General features: G+C 42.0%; 1 protein-coding gene across 1 annotated transcript in view; it reads left to right on the forward strand.

Moving 5' to 3' along the window:
• Positions 1 to 13636, forward strand: part of MGAM (maltase-glucoamylase) — a 190282-nt gene that overhangs the window by 63893 nt on the left and 112753 nt on the right. Inside the window, exons 34-42 of the mRNA XM_055589393.1 lie at positions 3947 to 4081; positions 4549 to 4636; positions 5471 to 5609; positions 6782 to 6915; positions 7031 to 7065; positions 7391 to 7507; positions 8837 to 8988; positions 9556 to 9640; positions 10560 to 10616. Coding sequence (XP_055445368.1) covers positions 3947 to 4081; positions 4549 to 4636; positions 5471 to 5609; positions 6782 to 6915; positions 7031 to 7065; positions 7391 to 7507; positions 8837 to 8988; positions 9556 to 9640; positions 10560 to 10616 — 942 coding nt within the window. The remainder of the gene's footprint in view (positions 1 to 3946; positions 4082 to 4548; positions 4637 to 5470; positions 5610 to 6781; positions 6916 to 7030; positions 7066 to 7390; positions 7508 to 8836; positions 8989 to 9555; positions 9641 to 10559; positions 10617 to 13636) is intronic.

The raw sequence follows: 13636 nt of genomic DNA on the forward strand, positions 1-13636 counted from the left end.
CCAGGACCAGTGATCAAACCTGTGTCCCCTGCATTGGCAAGCAGATTCTCAAGCACTGGACCACCAGGGAAGTCCCTCAACTGTGATCGTATCTCCAAGTTTCTAGCCATATGTTAAAACTTGCTGTCTCCTGGGAACAGGTTCTCACTTACCATGGATCTCAGATGAGGATCCAAGGGAGAGAACCTAGCTTCCTGCAATCTCTGTTGTTTCTCACAGAAGATCACCTGAAGATTGGTGGTCCAGGCAGGCCCCATGGACATAGGTGTCTGCCAGAGAAGTTCAGGGCCATGGGATCCCTGACTTTTACTTATTTATTTTAGTTTTTAGTTTTTTCCTCCAGCTTAACTGAGATATAATTGGTAAATAAAATTGTATATATGTAAAGTATACAATGTGATCATTTGATATACATGTATATCATGAAATGATTACCAGAATCAGGTTAATTAACACATCCATCATTTCAGATAGTTGCCATTTGTGTATGTGTGTGGGGAGAATCTACTCTCTTAGCACCGTTTAAGTATACAAGACAGTATTATTAACTATAATCACCACATTGGATATCAGGTCCAGGAACTCATTCATTTGATAAATTAAGGCTTGCAACCTTTGACCAGCATCTCCTCATTTCCCCACCTCCTGGCACCTGGTAATCATGATTCTACTCTCTGTTTCTATGAGTTCAACTTGTTTTTCTCCGATTCCACATATGTGAGATCATATAGTGTTTGTTTTTCTCTATCTGGCTTATTTCACTTAGAATAACGCCTTCTAGGTTTATCCATGTTATTGCAAATGGCAAGTTTTTCTTCTTTATCCTAGCTGAATGATATTGTACTGTATACACACACACACATACATACCACATGTTCTTTATCCATTCATTTGTGGGCAGACACTTAGGTTATTTCAACATCTTGGCTATTGTGAGTAATGCTTCAGTGAACATGGGACATTTCTCTTCAAGATACCAATTTTGCTTCCTTTAGAGGATATACCCAGAAGTAGGATTGCTGGATCACTTGGTAGTTCTATTTTTAATTTTTGGAGGGAACTCCATAGTATTTTCTGTATTTCTGGCTATACCAGTTTATATTCCCACCGGCAGTGTCCAAGGAGTCCCTTTTCTTCATGTGCTTGCCAACCCTTGTTATCTGTCATCTTTTTCTTAAAAGCTGTCAAAACAGCTTATCATTGTGGTTTTTATTTGCATTTCCTTGATGATTAATGATATTAAGAACCTTTTCATGTATCTGTTGGCCATTTGTAGGCCTTCTTTGCAAATATGTCTGTTTAGGTCATTTGTCCATTTTAAAATCAATTTATTTGTGGGTTATTTTCCTTGTTATTGAGTTTTATAGCTTCCATATGTATTTAAAATATCAACTCATTGGATATTTGCATGTTAAATATTTTCTCCTGTTCTGTAGGCTGCTTTTTCATTTTGTTGATTGTTTTTTGTGGAGAAGCTTTTTAGTTTGATGTATTTCACTTCATTTTCTTTTGTTGCTAGTGCTTTTGGTGTCGTCAAATCCAAAATGTCATTGCCAAGACCACTGTCAAGGAGCTTTTTCCTGTGTTTTCCTCTAGAAGTTTTATGGTTTCAGGTCTTACTCTTGAATCTTTAAGTCATTTTGAATTAAGTTTTATGAGCAGTATAAGATAGGAGTCCGATTTCATTCTTTTTAAATTTTTTTTCGGCTGTGCTGGTCTTCGTTGCTGCACAGGCTTTTCTCTAGTTGGGACAAGTGGGGGTCTCTCTCGAGTTGTGATGCTCGGGCTTCTCACTGTGACTTCCCTTGTTGTGGAACATGGGCTCTGGGCATGCAGGCTTCAGTAACTGTGGCTCCTGAGCTCTAGAGTACACAGCCTCAATAGTTGTGACACATGGTCTTAGTTGCTCCTAAGCAAGTGGGATCCTCCCGGGTCGGGAATCAAACAAGTGTCTTCTGCATTGGCATTCATTGCATTCTTTACCACTGAGCCACAAGGGAAGCCCCAGTTCCATTCTTTTGCATGTGGATATCCACATTTTTCTTTTCTCTATTTTGCCCACTCCACCTAGCTTGTAGGATCTTAGTTCCCTAATCAGGGATTGAAACCAGGCCCCCAGCAGTGGAAGCATGGAGTCTTAACCACTGGACCACCAGAGAATTCTCTCCATGCTTTTCTAACACTGTTAATAGAAGGCTATTCTTTCCCCATTTACGTTCCTTTCATCCTTGTCAAAGATTAATTGACTGCATATGCATGTGTTTATTTCTGGGCTTTCTATTCTGTTCCACTGATCTATGTATCTATTTTTTTTTTCTTACCAGTTGTTGTTTTTGTTTACCTGCTAAGAAATGGGGCCAGGTGGGTACATCATGGGTTGAGGATGAGGGGAAATAGCATTGCAGAAGCAATGAAGCAAGAGTGGAACACAGACTGGAGTGAGGTAGAACTAAGACCTTGGAGAACAGCAGAATTTTCTTCATTTCATGGGCAAGAGCCCTTTTAGTGTGGTTCATAAATCAAAATGGTCAAATCGCTCACTTGTATCTTGTTCGAAATTCAGTTACCTCTTAGACACGACCAGTATTGACTCTGTCTACTCTAGTCCTCCATTTTCCTCCTCTGCCTGAGCTGGAGCTCTCTGTTTCTGGTGAAAGGTTCTGGTTTGTTGTTTCTATATTTCTACCTCCATTTTCTAACAAAAAAGGCTTTCTTGACATGCTTCCCCTTCACAAGATGCTCAGTGATGTGACTCAACACCTTGACATTCTCTGTGAGCTGGGTCCCTGTGTGCTGATCCATTTTTGTTTGTTTTTTTTTTTCTGCTGTTCCTTGTGGTCTTCTATCTAGATGTTGGTTTTCCACTTGCCTATTATCTGTTGTGTATCAGAACTGGAAGTTCCCTAATCCAAGTTCTCTTTCTGTTGTTCCCACGCCACCCACACCCTTGCCATCAGCATTATTTAGCTTTTAACTCTTGAAATGCACTGATGAACACAGAAGAACCGATTTACTAAGACATATGAAGGACCATAAAGGTCCATAACAAGCATCATAGTTATGTAGAAATTTATGAAGATTTGCTGTTGTTAAGTGGAATGAATTTACAATTATGCAGTTTCTAAGCTCAGCGTGGTGGGGGAATACAAGGGTCAACGAGGGCCTTCCTCTCCAAAGGGTTATAGTTCTGGAGTTATACCTTGGGTCCATTTTCCAGGTTAAAATAAAGACACTGTTTTTATCATTTGAAGAAGATAGGAGACAGGGGAGTTGAAACTTTCTCTTTAAGTTCTTCCAATTTAGTTGACACACAATTAATTCTTCTTCATAGAATTAGGATGAGAATTACATGAAATAATGTACATATTTAAAGCCTAGGTCATGCAATAAGTATTTGACACTGCACTTCTCAGTTGACTCTGAAACCGTAGAAAACCCAGATACATATCGGTTAGATAGTTTAATGTAATAAAATGCAACCTTACCTCTTACCACCTTTTCCTCCCGAGAATGAAATAGGGGAGAATCACCTGGATGTTTCTTACCAACCTGTTGACAATACATCTGCTCTCTGCCCCCTTCAAGCCGCAGTCTCCCTGGCTCATGCTTTGTCTTTGAGGAGAGCTTAGGGAACATCAGCACGGAGGTTGAGGAGTGGGTATCTAACAGATGAAACAGTGAGTTCAGGGTGTTGGTAGCTACCATTCGTGTTGAATCAAAGAGGAAAACAGTCCATGAATGCTTTCCAGATGATAAGAAGGGGTTTCATTTGTGCTCATTTCTATTCTTTGCATTCATTGTATTTCAAATAAGCTAAGAACATTCCTTAAGCTCTGTTTGGATTAATTATCACCACACAGTACAGGTTTTGTAAGTTAAGCTTTCAGGAAATGCCAATTTTCTGTCTAATATATTTATTTGGGACAAATAAATTTCCTTCTTACAGAAATACAGGGCATTTGTGGCCTTTCCAGACTTTTTCCGTAATTCAACTACCACATGGTGGAAGAGGGAGTTGACAGAACTGTACACTAATCCACGGGAACCAGAGAAGAGCTTGAAGTTCGATGGCTTGTGGATTGTAAGTGTGAACGTTTGTGTCTGCGTACATGGGGACAATTGCGTTTCTAGCTCTGCCTGCCTCAGTATATGTATCCCTGACCTTTAATCCGAAGAGGTAATAGTCATCCAGGAAAGACTTTGAATGCATCAGACTGCAGCTCTTCCAGTCAGGACCAGCCCACTCTGATACGCCTCTTAGCTTCTACCTTGTCTGAAGCTCTGGCTATAAAAGTCCAAGGTGATAACCAGGAATTCCTTGGAACCGAGCCTACTTTACACCCTCAGTGAGAGTTTTTTCAAATCCTCTAGCCAGTCATTCTGTAGGGCTTCCCTGATCTTTTTTGAGCTGGATTTGATGAATCTCCCTGGGCTGGTATCTATGGAACTATTGGATGGTGAACAATATACTCTCTGCTTCCTTTTCTCTGGGTTGACAGGATGTAACTCTTTTTAAAAGTAAAGTATTTCTGGGTTTGATATTTCTAGGATATGAATGAACCAGCGAGCTTCGTGAATGGAGCAGTCCCTCCAGGCTGCAAGAATGCTACTCTGAACCACCCTCCCTATATGCCATGTGAGGACCCTTGGCCTTCTCTACTGGCAGCTTCATGGGTACAGGGAGTGAGCCCTGCAAGAGCCCAGCAACCTGGCATTTACCCTGATGCTCAGGGACATCCTGACTGATGCTCTGTTTTGCAGGGGTGTGGAGGCGAGGCGGCAAAGTAACAAGTCCATTCCTGAGAACTTTACCCAGTTGGGTGTGGGCAAGTTATTGGCCCCTTTGAGTGGATTTCTCAGTTTTTTTCAGAAAACACTTAACAGTGGTAATGTCTCCCACAGACTCTATAGCTCAATGTCTTACTGCCTCAGGCTCATGCGAGTCCCTCCCCAGGAATTTGTTGTGTCACCAGGGGGTGGACAGTAACAGCCTCCCCTTACCATGGAGTCAGTGACTTCGGCACTGTACTTGTGTTCATGTCTGGGATCCAATTATTATTTTCTCTATGAGTGGTACGAGCTTCAGCAGATGACTTGCTCTTTCCAAATCTCAGTTTTTTAAACTGTAAAAGGAAGATCATGATATCTTCTTCAAAGAATCATGATAAGAATTATATGAAATAATGTACATGCTAAAAGCTCGGTTGGAGCCTGTCCGTGTTTGACAACTGTGTCCTCTGCACGCTGCTGCTTTCTCCTCTGGGGTCCTGGGTGCTGACCACACCTGCAGGTGCCACTGTAACTAAGAGCCAGGCACATTTCCAGGACGCTGGGGAGAAGAGGGACCCATGCAGAGGTCAGCTTAGCCTTAAGAGCCAGACACTGCCTTGCTTCAATCCCATGAAGCGAGGTCAAGGCTAAATAGGATCAGGCAGGGGTCAATGTCACATCGCTAGATCTTTCTCCTCAGACCTGGAGTCCAGGGACCGGGGCCTGAGCAGCAAGACCCTGTGCATGGAGAGCCAGCAGGTCCTGCCTGACGGCTCAGCGGTGCGCCACTTCGACGTGCACAGCCTCTACGGGTGGGCCCAGACCAGACCCACGTACGAGTGAGTCGTCATTGCCCTTCTCCGGGGGGACAGCCTGAGGGGATGGCCTGGGACTGGGGAAGCTCCTCCTTTCATTCCCTCCTCCAAGAGTTCAGTCAGTCAGTTCAGTCGCTCAGTTGTGTCCAACTCTTTGAGACCCCATGGACTGCAGCACACCAGGCTTCCCTGTCCATCACCAGCTCCTGGAGTCTACTCAAACTCATGTCCATCGCATCAGTGATGCCATCCAACCATCTCATCCTCTGTTGTCCCCTTCTCCTCCCGCCTTCAATCTTTCCCAGCATCAGGGTCTTTTCCAATAAGTCGGTTCTTCAGGTTCTTCCAATGAAGTTGGTTTCTTCGCATCAAGTGTTGGGTAGATTTTAATTATAGCTCTATAGCAATTCTCACTTATTGGGTTGGCCTTAAAATTTGGGTTTTTCTGTAACATGGCATAGAAAAACCCCAATGGACAGTTTTGCCAACCCAGCATTAAACACTCATGAGCATGGAGCCTGTGATCCTAGGATCACAGCCTGTGATCCTAGTGAGGAGGACAGATTTAAATAAGAGCTGGTCATGCTGGTAAAAGGCTAATATTCCTCATGGAGGAAACACACATGGAAACACAGGCAATCATCACAGGGTGTGGACGATGCTATAGTAACTTTAGCTATTAGATGGGAACACAGAGGACTGGGTATCTCTTTCCTTGACTTCAAAAGTGACTCATCTCTATTGGGATTTATTTATTTTGTCATTCCTGTTGGCTAGCCAACTGGTGTTCTACTGGGTTATTCCTGACTCATTTTGTGTGCTCAGTCCATGCTTAATAAGAATTATCCTAAGGAAAACCTTATACAGGAATTCACCTTCTTCTTTCCCTAGTATATTAAACTGAGTATTGAGTAAATAGATAGCAAGATTCAGTGACTAGCTATTATTTTTAGGTGATCCGGTGAGTCTATTATGTTCTTTAGTTTTTACAAAACATTGTAAATACCATATAAAGGCACAAGTTTTAATATTATCTCCATCACCTGGAATCAGTCAGTCAGGACCTCATGACCCGGTTTTCCATGTTCCCTTCTGGGACACATGAGATGCTTTGTCCTTGAGCCGTGGGCTCAGGAGCTCTGGGGCTTTCCTTCCCTGCTCTGCCCTAAGTCACGCCCTTGTCCCCCTCTGAGCAGAGGCGTGCAGGAGGTAACGGGACAGCGAGGGATCGTCATCACTCGCTCCACTTTCCCCTCTTCTGGCCGCTGGGGAGGACACTGGCTGGGCGACAACACGGCTGCGTGGGACCAGCTGAAGAAGTCAATCATTGGTGTGTGGGCTGCTGGCGGGAGAGGAGTCAGGATCTTGCATCAAGGATTCTCTGGGGAGGGAGGAGGAGGCTGGTCATGAGTGTCTCATCTGACCCAGCCATGGTTCTCTTGCAGGCATGATGGAGTTTAGTCTCTTTGGTATATCCTACGTAAGTGTCCTTTTCTGTTCTTTTTGGAAAAAAAGTATTTATTTATTTGGCTGCCTCGGGTCTTAGTTGCGGCATGTGGGATCTCTCATGGCAGCACGCCGACGCAGTAGTTGTGGCCCGTGGGCTTGGTTATTCCGTGGCTTGTGGGATCTTAGTTCCCCGAGCAGGGATTGAACCCTTGTCACCTGCATTGCAAGGGGGACTCTAACCACTGGACCACCAGGGAAGACCCTGTGGTGTCCTTGGGATCACTCCTAATCACGATGCAGACGGTGACATCTTTCAGAAATCATTAACTGGCCCATTTTGTTCTATCTTGTTTCAGACAGGAGCAGATATTTGTGGATTCTTTCAAGATGCTGAATATGAAATGTGTGCTCGCTGGATGCAACTAGGGGCCTTCTACCCCTTCGCAAGGAATCACAATACCATTGGGACCAGGGTAGGACATTAAGCTCAGAACGCAAAAGTTCACCAGGAACACAGACTCCCATTTGAACTACAAGTAATGTATAGGCTTCCCAGGTGGTGCAGTGGTAAAGACTCTGCCTGCCAATGCATGAGATGCAAGAGATGAAGGTTCAATTCCTGGGTCGGGAAGCTCCCCTGGAGAAGGAAATGGCAACCCACTCCAGTATCTCGCCTAGAAAATTCCACGGACAGAGGAGCTTGGCAAGCTATAGTCCACAGGGTCGCAAAGAGTCAGACACAGCACATGATGTTGTTTATATTCCCCAAGGACATCTTATAAACCATTAAACCCTTATGTTCCTTTAAAAAAAAAAACTTGAAACATATTATGAAATTATTACCACAGTAGGGTCAGTTAATGCCTCAATCACTTCACATAATTACCATTCTTTTTTTTTGTGGTAAGAACATTTAACATCTATACTCTTAGCAACTTTCAAGTTTATAATACAGTGTTGTTGTTGTTTAGTCACTAAGTAATGTCTGACTCTGTGACCGCATGGACTGTAGCCTGCCAGGCTCCTTTGTCAGTGAGATTTCCCAGGCAAGAATACTGGAGTGGGTTGCCATTTCCTCCTGCAGGGGATCTTCCTGACCCAGGGACTGACCCCATGTCTCCTGCAATGGCAGGCTAATTCTTTGACCACTAAGTTACCAGGGAAGCCCTTATTATATAGTATTGTTAACTATAATAAAACTAAGTATTGGGCAAACTCTGGAAGATAGTGAAGGACAGGGAAGAGGACAGGGAAGTCTGGCATGTGGTAGTCCATGGGGTCTCAAAGAATTAGACATGACTTAGCAATTGAACAACAGTCATTAGTTATAGGCACCATGCTGCACATCTAATCACCAGAAATATTTAACTTCTAACAAAAAGTTTTTATACTTTAACTGACAATCCATCTCTGTCCATCCTGCAATCTGAATTAAAATGGGCAGAGGAATGGAATAGACAGGTTTCCAAAAAAAGATATACAAATAGCCAACAGATACATGAAAGAATCTTCACGTTTCAGTGAATCATATTCCTCAGTGTTCTTCAGATTATTCTTTTGGTTTGGGCATTGTACCAGGTATGTACCCCCCGCCCCCAGCCCAATTTCTTATGAGAAGGTTTTTCAACTGTCCTGGGAAGGCTTCAGTGATTTCCTTCAGTCTATTAAACATATTCGCTGAGCCTCGTCTGTAGTCATTGTTGGTTTAGCTGTGTGTGATCTTCCTTTGGACTAACCGTGAGGTGACCTCTTTAAGTCCCCTAGCTCCCCTAAGCACCGAACACTCTTTTTTTTCTCCTTAGAGGCAAGACCCCGTGTCCTGGAATTCTACCTTCGTGACAATCTCCAAGAGTGTCCTGGAGACCAGATACACCCTGTTGCCATATATCTACACCCTGATGCACAAGGCCAGCACAGAGGGCAGCACCGTCGTGCGGCTCTCCTCCATGAGTGAGTGTCCAGCCAGGATCCCAATGACTGTGATAATTTCCATCTATATAGTAGCTGTTGCAGAATTCTTCCAAATTAAAGACATGACTGTCTTTTCCAAAAGCTCTCTAGGCACAGACCATACATTATGACTCTTCTAAGCATGGTGTCAGTCACACCTTCACTCTGTGATAAAAGGCTACTGAATATTTAAAAAATTCAACATGATAGACAATGCAACATAGAATAATTGCTTTCTAATTTGGGCATTTGTAGTAGCTCACATCATAAAAGAAGGCATTCCAGGGGGATATCTGAGGAATGAAGGCCATGCTTGCAGTGAAGTTTAAGAAGTTGGACATACTGATAGCGGAGGACATGTCTAAACCCAACCATTTCTGGGTTTGAAGAGCATGATATGTAGAAAGTGAATATGTATCTGATTAAGGTAGATCTAGGGAAAGAATAAAGATGGCATAGAATGCAGCTGCATTTCCAACTTAGGTCTGAATTTGAGGAGTTTCTTCAAGGCCTTGACCTGGCCTCCTGTAAGGGGGTCTTAAACTGTGATACCTCGGTTTTCCCTCCCCAGGTTTGTGTCAGACCGGGTGACCTGGGATGTAGACAGTCAGTTCCTGCTGGGCCCAGCCTTCCTGGTCAGCCCTGTCCTGGAGGCTGTGAGTATGGAGGCCTCTGATGAATAGGGGATCCCGACTGTGAGGCCAGAGACTAGTTAAGGAGTAGAGGCCTCATCGGATTGGGGTCCTGAGAGGTGCTTTCTTATTCTTCGTCTGCTTTGTCTCTTCTTCTCCCTCTGAACTGAAGTCCTTCACTTAGATGTCCGATCTTCAGCTTCTTCATCTTTAAAATCAGCATATCAAGTTCTGATTCCTTGAACAGTCGAGAAGGAAAAAACCCTCTATTATACTTGAAGATATAATTGTTTCTTCTTTAATTGAAATGAGTAGGAGTCAGGTGGGGGCAGTACTGTTAATACAAAGAAATCCTTCCTACCCTCTATCACTGTTAAAGCAAAACTTTTCAGAAGAAGTTTTTGCAGCAATGTGTATAATGTCATCACTGGCTAGCCCTTCCCTTCCCTTCCTCTAAAAGAGGTCCTTAGGCAGCCATTTCTTTACTTCTTTTATCAATGATTAGGCTTCTGATGAAAATATCAGTTAAATGGATTTTCTCCAACACTTATTTGCACTAATCATAATTTCTGAAGTATTGATGTCCATAAACGTGCAATTTTTCTTTTTCTTTTTTTTTTTTCTGCTCTAGACCCAACCTCAGTTTGTCTCTTTGAAGAAGGTATGGGATAAGCCTATAGGCAAATGATGATTTTTTTTTCCTCTGTAAGTTCCGGGATCCCAAAGGGTTTTACAGAAGCCACCACTTTTGGTTAGGCAAATCTCCCAGTTTGAGAAGAGGGCAGGGAAGGAAGCCATTCCCAACACCAGTGACCTCTAGAGAGAGAGGTCTGTAGGTCCAAGGCCATTACTGTTGTTTTGGCTCCTCTACTATGCAAATGGGTTACTCTGCCCTCCGTAGCTGAGCCTACTGCACTCACACCTTATTTTTGTTTAATTTTAGAACGCCAGAGATGTCACTGCATATTTCCCTAGAGCCCGCTGGTATGATTACTACACGGTAAGTTTTTCTGATTGCCTCTATAGAACCTGGGGAAACGGTAGCACTCAGTCTTCAGACTCTGACAGACCTCAGGTCAAATTCTGGCTCGGTACCCCACTTGTGTGCTCTTGAACGAGTCAGTTTTCCCCTCGTGGACTCAGTTTTCTCACCTCCACGTGGGGAAAGGCCACTTTCCTCACAGAGTTGCTGTGAAATGCATAAAGGCGTCTCCTGCCTTACCTGGCTTTTTGTGGGTGTTCTTTGCTAGTTTGTCTCTTTCCTTACACCACCACTTTTCACAGTGCTGTATAATGGCAGACACTAGAAAAATGCTTGAAGTTGTGCTGAAAACTATGGTTTTTGTTTATATCCTCCCTGTTAGACTGGAAGTTCATAAGTATTAGGAGCCTTTTCCTCTCTGTCTTTTTACATACCTCCTTCTATAGTAGAGATGCCCAAAGTGTTGTTGAATGTACTTTCTAAGGTAAGCAAGGTCCTTGGCATGTGTAAAAGGTTCATAGAAGTATAAGGCCTGACTCCTGTGAGTTGGTGTAATGTAACTGCATTTAGAAATGGGGAAGGAGCACAACCTTCTCCATCATACAACTTTTCTGGGCTAGTCTGAACCCCAGAGACTCAGCTGGGGAAACAGTCTTTCACAGAAGGTTCCAGCAGGGACCTTTTGCTGGGATACAGAGAAGTCAGAGTTTAATTCTTTTTTTCTTTTTGGTAGATTTTTTATGGTTTTGTAAATAGGTATAATATGACAGATCAATATGTCATCATCCTTTTTCAGAAATGCTTTTGACTGTTATTTTTTTATATTCTCCCAGATTACATTAAAATAATATTGTCAATTCAGAAAATAAAAACAGACTTGAAGTAACATATTAGATAGCATATCACTATCTATTATATGCTAACTGTATAATTAATACCTACTTCATTATATAATTATATATTAGTAACCATATATAATTATATGTTATTTAATATGTCATATATATATCACTATTTATTATAAATCAATTATATTATTAATATATACCAATTAATTATATAGCTATGTATATGTTAATGTATGTCTGGGAAGAAATGATAATGTTACAGATTTATTCCTAGAGTGTGTATATTTTACCAAAAAAGTCCAAGAAGGTTTCATAGCAGCAAGATTTGTAAAAGAGCAACAAACTGGAAATAAGCCAAATGTCCATCAACAGTAAAATGGATAAGTGGATTGTATTCTATTTTTAAAACTAAACACTAATAAAGTGTTGCTACACAAATAAAGATAATAAATATCACAGACATAACCTTGAGCACAAATGGCCAGATACAAACCAGTAAAGAGTGTATGATTCCATTTATGAAATACAAGTTCAAAACTAGGCAAAAATGATAAAAATCAGAAAAGTTGCTGCCTTTGGTGTGGTGCTTATTATGAGAGGGGAGGAGAGAGCCATTTGAGATGCTGGTAATAGTCGTTGATCTAAGTGGTGGTTTCATGGGTGTGTTCACTTGGTAAAACTTTATTGAGCTGTGTACTTGTTATTTGTATAATTTTCTGTACGTATGTTATTAATAAGTTAACTAGAAAATTTGTTTCCTCAGAAAGATGAGACGATATGCCTAAAATAAGAAAGCATACTTTAAACAAGACTTACTTACAAAGCAATCCTTGCAAATTAAAGGCATGATGCAGGAATTTTGCTTAAAAGGAAATTATAAGGTACAATCTAGGAAATTACCCAGAAAGTAGAACAGACAGGCAAAGAGATGGAAAGCAGGAAAAGAAAAAATAAGAAAGCCCCACTTGTTTTGAGAACTCCCATTTTTGTGCATTTTCTCTGCTGCTTGTCCAGTGGAACTGGGAATGAACAATTGCTTGCATGAAGGGTGGGCAAAGAATGTAAGATTCCTAGCTCCCTATCTTGGTGGCTCCCACTTCTGGGAGGTTATGACTCTTCCTCATTGCTGCCTTGGTAGTTGTGGACTCTCATCCCCCACTGTCCCTTCTGGGCTCATCTGACTGCAAAAGCAACATGGTGTGCTTACTCTTGATCTTCAGGCCCCACCTGTTTGATGAAGGGGCAGGTATCTTGAGGCAGGACAGGCTGGTGCACTTCTGCCAAAGCTGGACCTTCATCTACTCAGACTCTCGGATTCTCTAAACAAGCTGCTGAATCAGCAGTTGATAGCTCTTCGCAGAGTTTTTGCCTGTCTTGGTTGTGCCTGTGTGACTGCACATGCCATGATGTTGGCTTCTATCCACCCCTCTTTCCTTTCTATCATATTGGGCATTACCATTTGTAGACTATTGGGACAGGGAGAAGCATGGAACTATTCTGGCTTGTCTTATTGATTACCTATTTTAGTTAAGACTAAGAGCATACAGTGTGTGTGAATCAGTTTTTATCTACTTCGCTTGTGGCCATTTTGTTTGTTTACAGTGTAGACGATATACTGGATTTTAAAAACAGTGCTTTTCAGTCATATTCAGTGATTACACGGTTGGCGAGATTTCTCCTATACAAAGTCATGTTACATTGTTTATTCTTATTTTAATAGTGCTGCTTTAAGATTTGACCTTAGAGTCATGTCTTTATGGATATTTTAACAGGCACTTTTTAGGCGAGCCCAGTCAGAAATGATTTAAAGGGAAGTAAACAAGCTTGTGACTCATCAGGTACTAGAAAGGAAATCATGAGAAGGTATCATATCCTATGTAGCCACAATGTGTGGTAGAATGAAAAAAAATCAGAAGAAATAAAGAATTTGATAAGAAGATAACTTTGACAGTTTTACATGCATCAAGTTTCACTTGAAGGTAGAATCACCAGTCCAGTATTCATAAGATATTGGAATAAATTGTCATTAGAGAGCATATAATTCACTTTTCTCATGATATCAGTGAGGAAATTGAAGAAGCCCAGAGGTATGGGCTGGAATTTGTATTAAGGTCTGTAGACTCTGGAGTCCTGAGGCTGCCCATGAAACAGAGTCTGACCCGGGGAATGTGATACAGATCAAATCTGTAT

The sequence above is a fragment of the Bubalus kerabau genome, chromosome 8, assembly GCF_029407905.1.
Source record: "Bubalus kerabau isolate K-KA32 ecotype Philippines breed swamp buffalo chromosome 8, PCC_UOA_SB_1v2, whole genome shotgun sequence".
Lineage (NCBI taxonomy): Eukaryota > Metazoa > Chordata > Mammalia > Artiodactyla > Bovidae > Bubalus > Bubalus kerabau.